The 15491-nt window shown below is 38.3% G+C and overlaps 1 protein-coding gene and 1 long non-coding RNA gene across 6 annotated transcripts in view; one reads left to right on the forward strand and one right to left on the reverse strand.

The window, feature by feature from the left end:
• Nucleotides 1-15491, reverse strand: part of CORIN (corin, serine peptidase) — a 129580-nt gene that overhangs the window by 34319 nt on the left and 79770 nt on the right. For all 5 annotated transcript variants that reach the window (XR_003533155.1, XM_027676327.1, XM_027676328.1 and 2 more), the window contains exons 10-13: nt 13712-13810; nt 8892-9123; nt 6825-6970; nt 3111-3218 (exon numbers count right to left, since the gene is read on the reverse strand). Coding sequence is in view for 4 of the 5 variants with exons in the window: in XM_027676327.1 (XP_027532128.1) it covers nt 3111-3218; nt 6825-6970; nt 8892-9123; nt 13712-13810 (585 nt within the window). In the remaining variant the exon portion in view is untranslated. The remainder of the gene's footprint in view (nt 1-3110; nt 3219-6824; nt 6971-8891; nt 9124-13711; nt 13811-15491) is intronic.
• Nucleotides 3122-6776, forward strand: LOC113964309. Its single transcript, XR_003533156.1, has 3 exons — nt 3122-3209; nt 3677-3872; nt 6443-6776. It is a non-coding gene; the product is annotated as an uncharacterized LOC113964309 (long non-coding RNA).

Here is a 15491-nt window from a genome sequence, read left to right on the forward strand (position 1 = left end):
TAGTCTGGATTTTTTTTTTCATAGTTTTTTTTCTCTTTTGCTCTTTGCCGGAGGTTTCTATGCTGGGTCTTGGGGACTTGGCAGGGAGCCAAATCAAAACTTAGACAATATGAAAATAAGAAAGCTTAAAACCCCCATAATTCATGAACTTCGCAATTTTTTAGTAGTGTTTACAATTCATTAAATAAATGTTTGCCTTTTCCCTTCATCACACAGTGTTCCACTGTGAAGTGTAGCATGACTCTCCAAAACTTATGTTTGAGTACAACATAGACAAATACAGAGACAATTCCCTAGAAAAAGATTCACTACTTACTGAATTAAGTGTTCAAATATGTTTTGTTGATAGAGGTCATCTACCATTTGCAGTATTTCTATTTCATCTCTAATTATTTTTGTGACATGCATTTTTAATTTAATGACAATGAAAAGGAAGCGAAAATGGAGGTAGGAAAACTTGGCCATATTTACATTGTCCCCATCTCAAAAATATGTTTTGACAAGAGACAGGGTTTCACATATGCTCTTACCTTCATTCTTCTTCAAAATATGAAGGAAGTTACCGTTTGTTATTCATGTATACATTTCCCATGCAATAAATATTAAGTCATTATTGTTAAGACCACCACATTTTTCTCTCAACTAAAATACTACAGTCAGTGCCCAGATTGCAGAAAATAGTGAAAGACAGTATTGGTTTTGAAAGTTAATGTCCTCGATTTCTTTAGTAGTTGTAGGACGCTCTTCTGCTCCCTGCCAGGGGTATTGTTCAGCAGCCAGCAAATTAATACAATCAATTACAATCAACTATATTTAATACCACAAACTCTCGTGATGTCTTTCATAATATTTTTCAGAAATTACTTTTCCTACACTTTACTGAAATGCACTCAGAAGTCTCATCTTCAGAAATCTGGGTTAAATTTTCCCCCAAATCCCAGTTTAAATGACAAGTAAATCCTAGGATTTAACTGCAATTGCATGGGTATGATTTTCTGTCACAAAGATCACATGAAAGGGACTCCTAACAGAAGGAGACAGTGGGTGATGAATACAGCTGTGCTCTGCACGGGTAGAATATACCACATTGTCTTTGGACTGTTCTTACTTACATTTTTTGGACTTCGATTTTTTTTAAGCATACGAAAGCTGTAGCTACTCTTTTCCAGCTGCCTTCTCCCTGCACTGGGAAGTTGTTCTATGTCTATCATTTAAGGTACTTCAAATACAAGGTTTTTAAATTAAATGCTGAGTGTTACTTAATGTTATAAAACCAATTCCAAAGAATAAATCTAATAAAATTTGAGCTAGCAATTTACACATGAAAAGATCATCACGTTTTGATTTTGTCCTGCACACATGGAATATGAATGAATCGGAGTTACTTCTGGAGCTCTACAAGGACTTTTTGTTCTTCAGTAACAGTATTACCCCTGGTCAATGTAATGTCACTCTGACAGCAGTAATTTCCTAGCAGATACAGTCTTCCATATTTATAGAAACTGATAAGAATTCTGCTGATTACTTGTCACATTCTGTCTAGACTGTAGAGACAGAGAGAGGTCCACTCGAGAAATGAATGTTACATATTAGAACAATATTTCATATGTTAATGTCTAGGAGAAAAAAATTATGCTAAAAGACACATAACAATTAGTTTTCTAAGGAGTTCAAAATTGGTGGCAACAAAGAATATTTGTAAGGGACGACAATTGATTCAAAGGTAAAGAGACGACAAACTCTGAAAGACTCACTGTGATCATCACCTCTGACTTTCCTTCATAATCCAAACAAGAGAATCACCAAGTATTAAATTGTATTTCAGAGAGCTTTCTTTCTTTTTACAGGGGGAGGGGAAAGAAAGAAGGAAAGAAGTAAGGAAAGAAGTAAAAGAAAGAAAAGAGAAAGAAAGAGACAGAGAAAGAGAGAGAGAAAGAAAGAAAAAGAAAGAAAGAAAGAAAAAAAAGAAAGAAAGAAAGAAAAAAAAGAAAGAAAAAGAAAAAAAGAAAGAAAGAAAGAAAGATAGAGAGAGAGAATACAAGCGTGATTTGGAAACTCCCAGAGACTGAGAACACATCACACCTTAGTAATAAATAACCCCTTGGTTACTGCAAACATTAAAACAACCTGCTTTTAAAAGAGAAGCACTCCATGGGGCTGACAAGCTTGAATTTTAGCCTAGCTTCAGCTTTCTGGTTTTGGATTTGATTTTATCTTATTTTTGTGCATCTGAGTAGAAACTTTCTTACTGCCACAGTTTTGTTGTTCATATAAACTGTGCTACCATCTTAACCCACTCTCTGTTAAAGAAAAAAACCAGCTTGTGCACCTTAGCCCTGCTCTGCTGGAATGTTTTTCAATCTTTACTCATATGCACATCTCTTCTCTAAATCCTTAGTGATGCATTATTATTCTCTTTGCCCCTAGAGATGCCAGGTGTGCATGTAGACCTCCTGGATGGCTACCCTTTAGTCACATAAAGAAACAGTTTAAACTGCTTTTTCCTTCTCAAAATTCTCCTGCCAGCATGTGCAAGGATACACAGTGACCAAGAGATTTGTTGATTATTCTCAAGCTCAATACATCCCCTTTGGTTAAAAGTCAAAAGCTTCTCTACTATAAGTAAACTCAGAAACATATTGGGGAATAAACTTCGTGGTTCTATGCTTGCACTTAGAGCTTGAAGTTGACCAATCCAAGAAAACATGTAATTCTTGACCTTGCAGCACAGAGTCCACTTCAGCAACACAGACCTTTTGTCAATACATCATAGTGAAAACATTGTCATGTATAAATTTAAAACTACATTTATGGATTCAAGATTTAATCTGCCAGGGAGTTACCAGTAGAATCTCCAGCAATGTCAAAAGAATTAAATCTGCAGAATGTTTTTAGCTTGATTACTGAAGGAATACTTAAACATCCTGGAATATGGTTAGCAGAATCTGAATTATCAAATATTGTAAGTTGTATTCACATTGATCAAGAAGGATTCTTGTTAAAGTATTTTTACTGACACTATCTTAAAAAAACCCAACACTGAAGGAAGAACAAAACTCATTTTCTAATGCTGCAGCTACCCTCCATTCCAACTCGTTGAATATATTTACCACAGCTGTCCTCATCACTATCATCCTCACAGTCAGCTTGACCATCACATCTTCTGGATGCCAGGACACACCTCCCAGAACGGCACTTGAAGTGACTGGGTGAGCATTCTGTCAATGACAAGAAACAGGGAGAAACAACTCTCCATAAGCTCAAGTTTAATCACGACATGGGCACTTATCACTGTGGCTGTTTTGGAAGGGTAAATGAGAGAAATAAAAAGCTTGTGTGATACTAGACTGGAACTATGTAGCAGACAAGACACTTAATAATTGAGCTGTGAATGGGGTGGAGCAACGTGTTGCAGAGCTCTCCCTCACATGCTGCCCTCTGTCAGATTTCACCGCTTTGACAAATAACTGGCATACAACATTTAGGTTGCGGGTATGGATTTTCTAGCCGCTCTTCTCACCGTTGTGGTGTTGTGAGATGCATTGAAATGAGTATAAGAAATATATAAAGATATATCCTCAGGATAAAAAAAAATTTGAAAATTTTGTGTTTATTCAAACTAATAAAACCACCTATAAATGTCCACTAATTAACCCTTGCTTGTGCCTCATCTTAGAGTACCATTTTGGGACAAGAGAGCAGAAGAGAGCTGGAAGATCTTTAAGGAAGTCTTCCATTGAGTGCAAGAGCTAGCAATCCCCAGGAGCAAGAAATCCAGCAAGGAAGGCAAGAGACTGGCATGGCTGAGTAGGGAACTGCTGGTCAAACTAAAGGAAAAGAAGCAAATGTACAGACAGTGGAAACAAGGACAGGTAACTTAGGAAGAATATAGAGATGAAGTTATGCTGTGTGGGGATGGGGAGAGGAAGGCCCAGGTGAAGCTGGAACTGAACCTGGCAAGGTATGCAAAGAATAACAGAAAGAGCTTCTACAGGTATGTTAACCAGAAAAGGTCAAAGAAGGTGTAACTTCCCACAGTAAACAATGCTGATAAACTGTTAACAAGAAGGATGAAGTACTCAACAACTTTTTTGCCTCAGTCTTCAATGGCAACCTCTCCTTGCACATCTCTCAAGTGGATAGACAGCAAGATGAGGATGGGGCAGAAAAATGCTTCCAAATCTAAGTAAAGATCAGGTTCATGATGACCTGAGATATGTACCTAACTCCATGGGACCCAATGAGATATATCCAAGAGTTCTGAGGGACCTGGCTGATGTAGTTACCAAGCCACTTTTCATGACATTTGAAAAATCTTAGCAGTCAGGTGAAGTTTGAGGTACCCATCTTTAAAATGGGTACTACTGGGAACTACTACCTGCTACTACCCTGGGAACTACTGACCTGCCAGCCTCTCCTCTGTGCCTGGGAAGATCATGGAACAGATTCTCGTAGAAACCATGCTAAGGCACATGGAGGATGAGGTGATTCAAGACACCAGCACAGCTTCACCAAGAACAAGTCCTGCCTGACCAACCTAGTAGCTTTCTACTATGGAGTCATTACATCAGTGGACAAGGGAAGGGTTACAGATATTATTTACCTGGACTTGTGTAAAGCCTTTGACAAGGTCCCCTAAAACATCCTCCTCTCTAAATTCAAGAGAGATGGATTTGAAGGGTGGACTGTTAGGTAGATAAGGAACTGGTTGGATAGTCACATCCAGAGGGTAATGGTCAATGGCTCAGAGTCCCAATGGATATCAGTGACGAGTGGTATCCCTCAGGGGTCCTTACTAGGACCAGTGCTATTTAATATTCTCACTAATGACATGGATGAAAAGAGTACCCTCAGCAAGTTTTCAGATGACACAACACTGAGTGGTGCAGTTGACAGACCTCAAGGATGGGATGCCACCCAGAGGAACCTGGACAAGCTTGAGAAGTGGGTCTATGGGAATCTCATGAAGTTTAAGAGGACCAAGTACAAAGTGCTGCACCTGGGTCAGGGCAACTCCCAGTACCAACGCAGGCTGGGGGATGAACGAATTGAGAGCAGCCCTGCCTAGAAGGATTGGGTGGTGGATGAGAGGCTGGTGGATGAGAGGCTGGACGTGACCCAGCAATGTGCCCTTGCAGCCCAGAAAGCCAACTGTATCCTGCGCTGCATCAAAAGCAGTGGGGGCAGCAGGTCGAGGGAGGCGATTCTGCTCCTCTACTCTGCTTTTGTGAGACCCCACCTGCAGTGCTGCATCCAGCTCTGGGTCCCCAGCACAGGAGGGACATTGAGCTGTTGGAGTAAGTCCAGAGGAGGGCCACCAGGTTGATCAGAGGGATGGAGCACCTCTCCTGTGAGGAAAGGCTGAGAGAATTGGGATTGTTCAGCCTGGAAAAGAGAAGGCCTTGGGGTGACCTAATTGCAGCCTTCAGTACCTGAAGGGAGCCTACAAGAAAAATGGAGAGGAATGTTTTCCAAGGGCATGTAGTGACAGGACAAGAAGGAATGGCTTCAAACTGAGAGTAGCTTTAGATTAGATATTAGGAAGAAATTCACTGCTGTGAGGGTGTTGAGGCACTCGAACAGGTTGCCCAGAGAACCTGGAGATGTCTGATCCCTGTAAGTGTTCAAGACCAGGTTGGATGAGCTCTGAGCAACCTGGTCTAGTGGAAGACATCTCTGCCCATGGCAGGAGGGGGTTGGAACTAGATGATCCCTTCTGGCACTAGGTCCCCCTCAACCCAAGCTATTCTGTATATCTATGATTCTATGAAAAACCTTTATTTAGGTGGTTTTGATAACCCACCCATTTTTTCACATCATGTATGTAACTGACTTTGATGTACAACCTCCATCACATGTTGCCTTCTTTTTTTCCTTGCTGAAAAATCCCTCAGATGTTTAATAGCATGTAGTTCCTTGGGTAAATTTTAACATTCAATAAACAGTTGTATCAGAAATGTCATCAGTTAAACTGGGAGCCTTAGGAAATTACATTCTAATGATTAAAGGTATGTGAACTTCACTGCCAGCATTTAAGAATAGTTCATTATGAAAATAATTGAGTTTATAATGCCTACTGTCTTGGCCAGTGGTATTCTTGGATTCAACACTGACTGGAAGAGAAGTTAAGGAATTCAGCACATTGTAATAACTCTGTTATTTACTGCTTAAGTTGGAAAATCACTTATATGTCATAATCACAAACATTTTAAATGTTCTCAGATGCTTAATTTCTTTTGTTACATGTGCTTTTCCACAAAATATTTACACTTCCCAGGAAAGACTTTCTAACCAACACTGGTAGTCAGTAGAATGCAGGCATAGAATAAGCATAAAATTCTTGTAGTAAGTGAACCCAAAAGAACTCTGATAAGACCTCTGAATTAGTTAGACCTTTACTAAAAGAATACTAACTCCTCCTCCTTTTTCATTGATTTTCCAGGAGTATCTGTTTTGGAGCTAAGATGGTCAACAACCAGTGAATCAGGTTTTTAGAGACTGTCAAGGGTCTACCTCTTGCTTAGAAAAGCATTATTAGATCACCTAAGAAGATAAAAAATTGAAATATTATAACAAGCAAGCAGTAGGTGTGGTGCTGGCAGCAAATCTCAAAACACTGACTTTCACAGATCGAGGGTAATTGAACCTTCTTTCAAACAGACTTCTTATGAAAACTTCCTCTTATCTGCAAACTTCAGGTATCCAAATTTCATGAAACTCAGTTTGGAATAATTTCCACAGTTTAAATATTATAATTAAAAAGAAGGTATGAACTTGGGAACCTATTTAAATCTTTAATTTGCTGTTATATATATAGGAGATACCTTCTACATCTTCATCTGGTGTTAGACAAGTTTGGTTGTCTGAGTTCTCATCTGGAAACTGAGTGCAGTCTGTATCTTCTGGCCACTGCAGACCTACAATCCCAAGAACAGCCTCGCAGCGTTCCTTAGACTGTACACATAATGTCCTGAGGAGACAAAATGGAATTGCACAAAGTAACTGAGTTAACGTCTTAGAAATTCCCAGATAATGGAAGTTAATAATTCCTAGCCAGGGAAATTTAGAACATGCATTGCAATTTTCAGTGCACTTTTCTTTCAATGCAGTACATGTTAATTGATAAATATTGTCAAGGTAGGCCCAATAAAAGAGGCAGAAATACAGTATGAGAAGGCTCTAGCAGCCAGTAGCTCAAAGAGCTCTGCCTGCTGCTCAGGTTTATTAGCTCTCCTAATCTGCAACAACTGCTGCTACCAAAGCCACGAGATTTACAGAACACAGTCTCTTTTGAACAAATACAGGCTCTAAAAAGTACAGTGATGTTACTTGATGAGGATGGTAGAACAGTTAATCTGACAAGTAAAAAACATAAGTTAGTCAGTAATTCAGAATGATATGGCACTCCTAATTTAGAAAGGCAAACATGCATTAAAATGTCAGTTGTCAATAGCAGTTAGATAGAACTTTTCATAGAGTCATGTACTAATGTAAGGAACTATTACAAATGCTAGTGTTCCAAATAAATTAATCAATTCTATGTTTAAATACCCTTTATAGTGGTGCAATTCTAATCAAACACACAGAAATGGAAAATGCTTCATACAAAGCTCACAGCATCCTTCTTGTCAACTTTGCCAATAGTGGAGTCAGCAGGTTCACAGTGCACTGGTTAAAGAAGTGGATGAAGGGCAAAGCTCAAAGAGTCCTAGTGAAAGTGCTACATCTGGCTGGTGACTGGTCACCAGTGCTGTTCCTTTGCGTTAAATTTTAGGGCCAATCCTGCTCAATATAGCAGGTCTGGATGCAGCAGTTTAAAGCACCATCAGCAAGATGCTGATGATACCAAAACAGGAGGTGCTGTTAACTCTCTTGAGGGACAAGAGACCTTGCAGAGAGATCTAGATAAACTGGAGCATTGGTCCATCATCAGGGCCATGAAATTTAACAACAAATGCCAGATTTTGTACCTAGGATGGAGTAATGCTGGACACAAACTGGAGAGCAGCCCTGCAGAAAGGGTGCTGGTCAACAGCAGATTCAGTGTGAGTCAGCAACATGCCCAGGCAGCCAACAGGGCAAACCATGTCCTGGGGCACATCAAACACAAGTGTTACTAGCCAGTGAAAAGAGGTGATTATCCTGCTGTATTCGGTGTTGTCGCAGCCTCAGTTTGCACACTGTGCGCAGCACTGGGCTGCACAATTTAAGAAGGGTGTGAAGGTCCCTAAATGCACCTCCAGAGGAGAGCAACAAAGCTGGAGAAAGGAATCTCCTATGGGGAGTGGCTGAGGATTTGGCCTTGTCTACTTTGGAGACAAGCTCTCTACAGCCTCCTGAGGAGATGACAATGAGATGGAGATGCTGATCTCTTCTCCCCGGGAAATAGTGATAAGACACATGGGAACGGTTCAAAACTGCGCCAAGGGAGGTTTAGACTGGACATTAGGAGGCATTTCTCTACTAAGAGTGTGGTCAAACCCTGGTATAGGCTTTCTAGAGAGGTGTTCAATGCCCCAAGCCTGTCAGTGTTTAAGAGGCATTCGGATAATGCCCTTAATAACATGCTTTAACTTCTGGTCAGTCCTGAAGTGGTCAGGCAGTTGGACTAGATAATCATTGTAGGTCTCTTCCAACTGAAATAGTCTAATCTATTCTATATATACATTTTGAAAATAAATTAACTGTCATTTCTTTTCTTTTTCTGAATACTTTAGATGCTAAACAAACACATGTAATGAACTGCATTAATAAACTTATAAAATACAGTTCTCTGCCATTTGCTACGGAATTCCAAACCAAAATTTCTGGCATTTTCAGTGGAAGCATAAAACTGTGAAAGGCTAATAGGACAGACAAAGTCAAGAATTAAATTAACTATAGTATAGTACCTGCAAGGTGGAATCCGCTGATTTGTATGAGGGTCACATTTTGGTACTAAGATCGTACAGGCAAAAAACATCAGGTACTTGTAGCAATTGGTCTGAACCAAGGCTGGGAAAAGAGAAGACTCCCAGCTGATAGAGGCTTCCTTCTGCGTCCTGTGGCCCAGGTAGTTTGGGTAGTAAGTATAGTTGTAGGGCAAGTTCATACAAAGTTCCAGAGTAATTGGTTCACACTGACCTGTTGCAGAAAGAAAACAAACAAAACCACAAATGGTGTGAGATGCAATTAAATACAGCAGAAATAATTCCATATGTATTTAACAAATTTATTAGTCAGGGGATTTCCTCTCGGGCATGAGAAACAAGTTCCAGAGCTTAAGACCCAATATGAGTTCTCATTCCAGTAAAGGTGGGCTTGACTTCTGCCTATCTCACAAAACTATTAAGAGACTGATATTTCCTTATTAATATGCATTAATTTCCTGAGCAATGTCTTAACTTGAATGTGGTACAATAAGCCATCCTTGAAAACAGATTTCTTCTTTTTAAATCAAAAAGATCAATAATCTTTTCTGATTATTTTCAAGAGTTCCTGTACTTTATAGCAACACACTTCCTATTGGTGTACTTACAATGCTACCATAACACAACTCATCTTGACAGTGCAATTAACAAAATTATGAAAACAGGTATCATTGGACACTTGGCTTGGAAAGGATCTCACAAAGTTTCTAGTCCAATGTCCTGCTCAAAGCTTGGTCAGCTCTGAGGACTAATAAGGTTTCTCAAGGCTTTATTCAGTCAGGTCTTAAAAAAATCTCTAATGACAGAGACTGCACAATTTCTCTGGATAGAAAACAGAATATAGAATTTGGTTTTTAATTTTATTTTTTGCATACCAAGATCTGAAGGAAGAATGAGGACAATTAGTTTATGTATTGCACAAGCACTAAGCAAGAGACAGTCTACATGCTAATAATTTAATTCAGATACGACATCATTAATAATAAAGAGAATGATAAGCAAGGGCAAAATGAATGCAACAGCTACAGGTCTATATGATTATAGAGACTATAGCTATATACAAAAATTGTCCAACTTACAGGGGTTTATCCCAAGAAATATCGAACTGATCTAGTACTGTGGATTTTAAAAATTGCACAGCTTTTGTATTTCTTCTCAAATTGGAAGTCAAAAACGTAATTTTTCAATTTACCACCACAACAGAAAACTACAGAATTTCACTTCAATTCAGACTGAAATTCAGCTTTTTATTTAGCAATGAGACCAATCTGAAATTATTTAAATTTATTTACTCTGACTATACGAGAAAATTTTCCATGAAAAATGGTACAATTCAAAAGTGATTTGTTATCTAAAGACTCAAATATTTGCCTGTTCTGGAAGAAAGTATAACTTAACATGATTAATATACTCTGCCAGCTAGTATCAGTTGCTAGCACAGTGTGGCAACTGTGTCATCCCATAGCAGGATCTTTCAGAGGAAGTTGAGAGAAGATCCAACAGTCAATTATTCAGCTGATCAGCAGAACTGTCCACTCTTTCTTGGTCTTGCATTTCCTTTTCTAACTTCTTTTACTATTACCTCTAATCTGATGATCACAAAGCTCATTTTGTATACAGCTTTTCCTCTCTGCTAAATCCTTGCATACCACCAATTCTGAACTATTTCTGTTGTCTCAAATGCCTCAGTCGCATCTTTGGGGTATATGAGGCTCAATGACTTCAATTCTCCTCACATTACTGCCACTTCCTTTTCTTCACGAGGAACCATCCGTAGTCCTCCCACGTTTCAGCCTCAGACGCCCAGTTTGGGCTTGTCTTTTGATTTTCCCCAGTAAGTACCTTTTCTTGATCCATACAGAATATTAAATGTCATCAGTACTTCAGGATTAATACAGAAGTACATGCACTATTTTAAGTGTTTGTGTCACATAACATTACTCAAGATTACAGAGTTGAAATGCGCTTATATCATTCTCTTTTATTATGGCTCATATTTATAGGGTTTTAGTGAATTCTAGAAGAAAATATAGTCCACTGAAATGCCCCTGGAGGATAGCTCTTTACGTGTTTTCAATACGACTTTCAATAATTTTCACACTGGATTTAGAAGGATTCTGTTACATTATGCGCAAAAGTGTCATTGTAGGTTTGAAAATAATAACTTCAACTCTCAATTCCCTACAATCCACAGAGTAACAAACAGAACATACACTCCAGGGAAACATCTGACTCATTTTAAATAATCCAAATGTCAATCTTTCCAAGCCTGTCCTACAGTTTAGGAGATCTTGCTAGTCCCTTATTTATAATACTTGTGAACACAACCTAATGAGTTGCATCTTTTATCCTAAATTAAAAAAAAAAAAAACAACAAACAAACCAAAAACCAGCAAACCCAAGACATCACCAAATAGATTATGCCTGTATTTAATACTTTTCTGTGTTTATTATTAACTCGCTGTATCTATCAAATAGGAATTAGTTCCAAACATAGTAACAGAAGTGAACGGGATGTTTCAGAGAATTACAGATTGGCTGAGATTCAAGGGGCCTCTGCAGGCCAACCCCCCTTGCTCAAGCACAGCCAAATAGAACAGGTTGTGCAGAACTATGTCCAGGCAGCTTTTGCCTATCTTCAAGAACGGACTCTCTACAACCACTCTGGGCAACCTGTGTTCGGTCACACTCATAGTAAAAAAAAGCATTTATGGTCAGAGCTTCATTATGTTTTATTTTGTGCCAATAGCTTCTGATCTTGTCACTGAGTCCCGAAATAGCCTGGCTCTGTCTTCTTTACACTCTCCCTTCAGAGTTCTGTTATCCTAAATATGTTGTAAATGCATTATAATGCCAGCCTAAACTGATCAGATATTATCATACACGGAGAACATCTGTCGTATTCAACACTGTGAAATGTGGCCATGCTTTGGAATTTTCCAACCAAATATTTATTTGGGCCACCAAGTACTGGTTTGTCAAAACTGAAATTTTGCATGAGAACCCTCACTTCTTACCAAAGATGAAATAACTCAAAATGCGAAGAACAAAAATAATATGAAAAAAGACAATAGTTCTTCTAGATGTTATGCAAGGAAAATCTCTCCCAAACTGTCTTGCTGTTCCACTGTGTATAAACAATTAAATATTCACTGGACCAGCAAGGGAGAAAGAAAGATGATCCAGAAGACTAATTATGTGTTACTCCCATTAAGAATTACACACAGTTGCCCATAAAGTCTTGAGGAAACATCTACACTAAAAAGCTTTTGGCTTTCCCATGATATGAGTAGGAACATTGTTTTAGAATTCAAATATCACATGTCAAAAATCATAGAATCATAGAGTGGTTTGGGCTGGAAGGGACCTTGAAGATCATCTTTAAGGGGAGATCATCTTCAAGGGGAGATCTTATTAGTCCTAACAGCTACCTAATGGGAAGATATCGAGCAGATGCAACTAGACTCTTAGAAGTGTGAAGGGATAGGATGAGAGGCAAGACACGAGTTGTGACACAGAGAATTTCAGTTACTTATATGGAAAATAGACTTTTATGACGAGAGTGGCATAACACTGAAACAGATCTCTCAGAATGATTCTGTAATCTCCGACCTTAAGAATACTCAAAGCTCAGCTGCAAAAGGTCATGGGCCACATGATTCAATCGGCACTGATTTGATGAGGAGTTTGAGCTAGCTGACCAAAGATGTAACCTAAATTCCTTCTAATGCTAAACATGGTACTTAAGATTGTTCCTTTACAAAAATTTAAGCAAAGCATTGAAAGAAGTACATGTAAAGCATTTATTCTTTATAAAGTATCTTATACCTTTACTTCAGCAGCATCTAAAGACACCAGCATGAATGGTGCCTGTCTCAAACAAACACTTGTAGGTGATAGTCACAGCTCTACACAGACAATGGAGTTTGGACTAGTTGACCTTCCCACATCCATTCCATCCTAAATGGAATAACATTATCCACACAAGCCACCATATAGTATCAGACCATACCTTGCAGAGATAACTGCAGCACAAAGCAATTACAGCTATACATTCATATATAAGTGAAGCCAACCCTGCCCATGTGCCAAGGAGACCTGAATTGATGTGTGTTAACACAACACTAAGTTTTAATTAATTCTGAATAATTTTGAATACAGTTCTGCCCCAGTTTCAAAACCTAGACAAGTAAACTTCCATTACTTGTTCACATTGCTGCATTGCACAAGTGGAAAGACAGCTATTCAGAAGCAAGAGCACAGTTAGTACAGGAGCCTTGCGTGGAGTGGTATAGTAGAGGCCATAGATATAAGGATACACAGAGTTGAAGACCCTGATACTCTACAACAGGTATTGAACAGAGGAACAATTCGTTTTGTCACTTTGAATACCAAAATGACTCCTTCATAAAGGGGCTAAAATTCTCCAGGCTAATAAATACAGCAACATGTGGCTTTTTTTATATTTTGAAAATAAACCAGTAGGTTCTCCTTTACACTTACACTATGTTGTTTACTTTATGTAAGCACTGAATGTCATTAAATGCTAAGAAAAAATGCAACTGCAAACACTCATTAAAAACATATAAAAATTCACAGAAGGAAAAAACCCCCATGTCAAATATTATATACATACTTACGATGATGCTTTTCTTTCAACATTGCCCCTTTCAAAACTTAATCACTGCACACGCACATTAGCTAGTAAATTAAAGTATTACTCACTGTGTCCTACCCTGCATCCTCATTATAATCTAAACCACCCTAAAACAGTGACATTATGAAGCACATGACCTACTTACTGCAGTTTGCCTGGCTGTTTCTCATCTCACAGAAAGAAGCTCCACAGGGATCAGGACAGGAAGAACACCTCTGGTCTCCCTCCTGACAGAGGGTTTGATCTGAGGGAAACAGAAATTTACTGTTCAAATTATTTACCAGACCAATAAAAATGACTGAAGTGTAGTGGTGAGAAAATACACTGTTTATGTAACAATTAAGTATTTCCTTTACGTAGCTGAATAAGTATTTCAAGTGTAGTAAGGATGTGTTGTAAGGAAGAAAGTTGTGCACTACTGTCCAGATTTCACTTTTCTTTACCCCTATGTTCAATGTAAGAATTTATATCCCAGTTTCTGAATAAGAGATATGGGTCTCTGAAAGACATTTACCATGACCCTCTAGCAGAGTATGAAAAGTCAGGTAAATCATGTTTTTAAAAGAACAATAGGTCCTAGCTGAAAGAGAATACCCTCTGAGAATTATTCTTCAATGCCATTCAGTTGATCTGCTTCTCATTTTCTAATTGTTTTGGTTGACAGTACAAGACATCCTGATGAAAGATCATCAGAGCTGGAGCTTTATTGTCCTTCTTTGACTGGTTAAAAAACAAAACCAAAAGAAAGCCAAAAAAGCCTATGGTCCCAAAGGTGATATCCAGAATAACCAAACCCAGCATTTTATCAAAAGTTTCTGAGCATACTACCTGGGTAGTTAGTTTATGTGACAAATCCCTGGACTTCTCTCTTTCTCATAGTGAGGCTAGCTCCTTTTCAAACCATTAAGTTCTGTCTTTCATGTGCAAAATCAGTCATTTAATCTACTATTCTGTACAGAAAGACTGAATATGTGGTATTTTACCACCTTATCCTTTTAAAATGGTCTATCGCCACTATTGCTCATTGTTTGTATTGCACTACTGCCCATGAACATTAATCATTCAGTTATGACATCCTGACACTGGGCATACAGAAGATGCTTAAGAAATACCTTATTTCAATGACCTTGATAACAACCTTTTCAAAGAATTGATGATGTAACCATATCTACTCATAATTATGCGGATTTAGTTCCCTTCATCCATGTAATATATTGAAGCAACGAAGGCAATTTGTTTGCCATAGCAATTGACTGTCTTATTTTACAGGTGCATCTGATTGCAAAATGGAACTTGAAAGGTAGGCAAAGCCACCTGACTTCTAAAGCTATCCCAAATATTTACATTAAAATTATTTTTTAAAGTTTGCTCCAACTTCTTCTTATCCCATAATGGAAGAGTTTCTCAATTCTTTAAAAATTCATGTGCCACAATGTAGATTTTTTTGATCCTAGCACAGACAATGCTGAATTTCTGTAAACAAACTCTACTCCGTCTTTTGAATGGATCACAGAACCAGCTGTGAATACATCCGTATTAGGTTTCTATTGTCACAAAATGAATGAGAGCAGTACTCTTAATAGATGCTATACCTTAGATTTCCTTAGGGTATGTAGTGAAGGAGAACACTTTTCTTATTCAGATATAGATAAAGCAACGGCCATTTGTAATCTCTATGTGTATACACTTGTATTAGGACACAAGGTCCCTACATCATTATATAAGCAAGTGGCAAGTCACTATACCTTGACCTCAGATTTCTATGCAGATTTACTGTGTTTATAAGAAAACCAATACTCCAGATCACTTTAGCCCTTACTTCACGGACTCTGCTAGGCATATCTAAATTTTTTTATTTGATTTGTAGAGCAGAGAAGTAGTAAGTGTATTTGTAGTAACTGTATGTCCTATTATATTTTCTGTAG

The sequence above is a fragment of the Neopelma chrysocephalum genome, unplaced genomic scaffold (assembly GCF_003984885.1).
Source record: "Neopelma chrysocephalum unplaced genomic scaffold, ASM398488v2 Primary Assembly neopelma1_42, whole genome shotgun sequence".
NCBI lineage: Eukaryota > Metazoa > Chordata > Aves > Passeriformes > Pipridae > Neopelma > Neopelma chrysocephalum.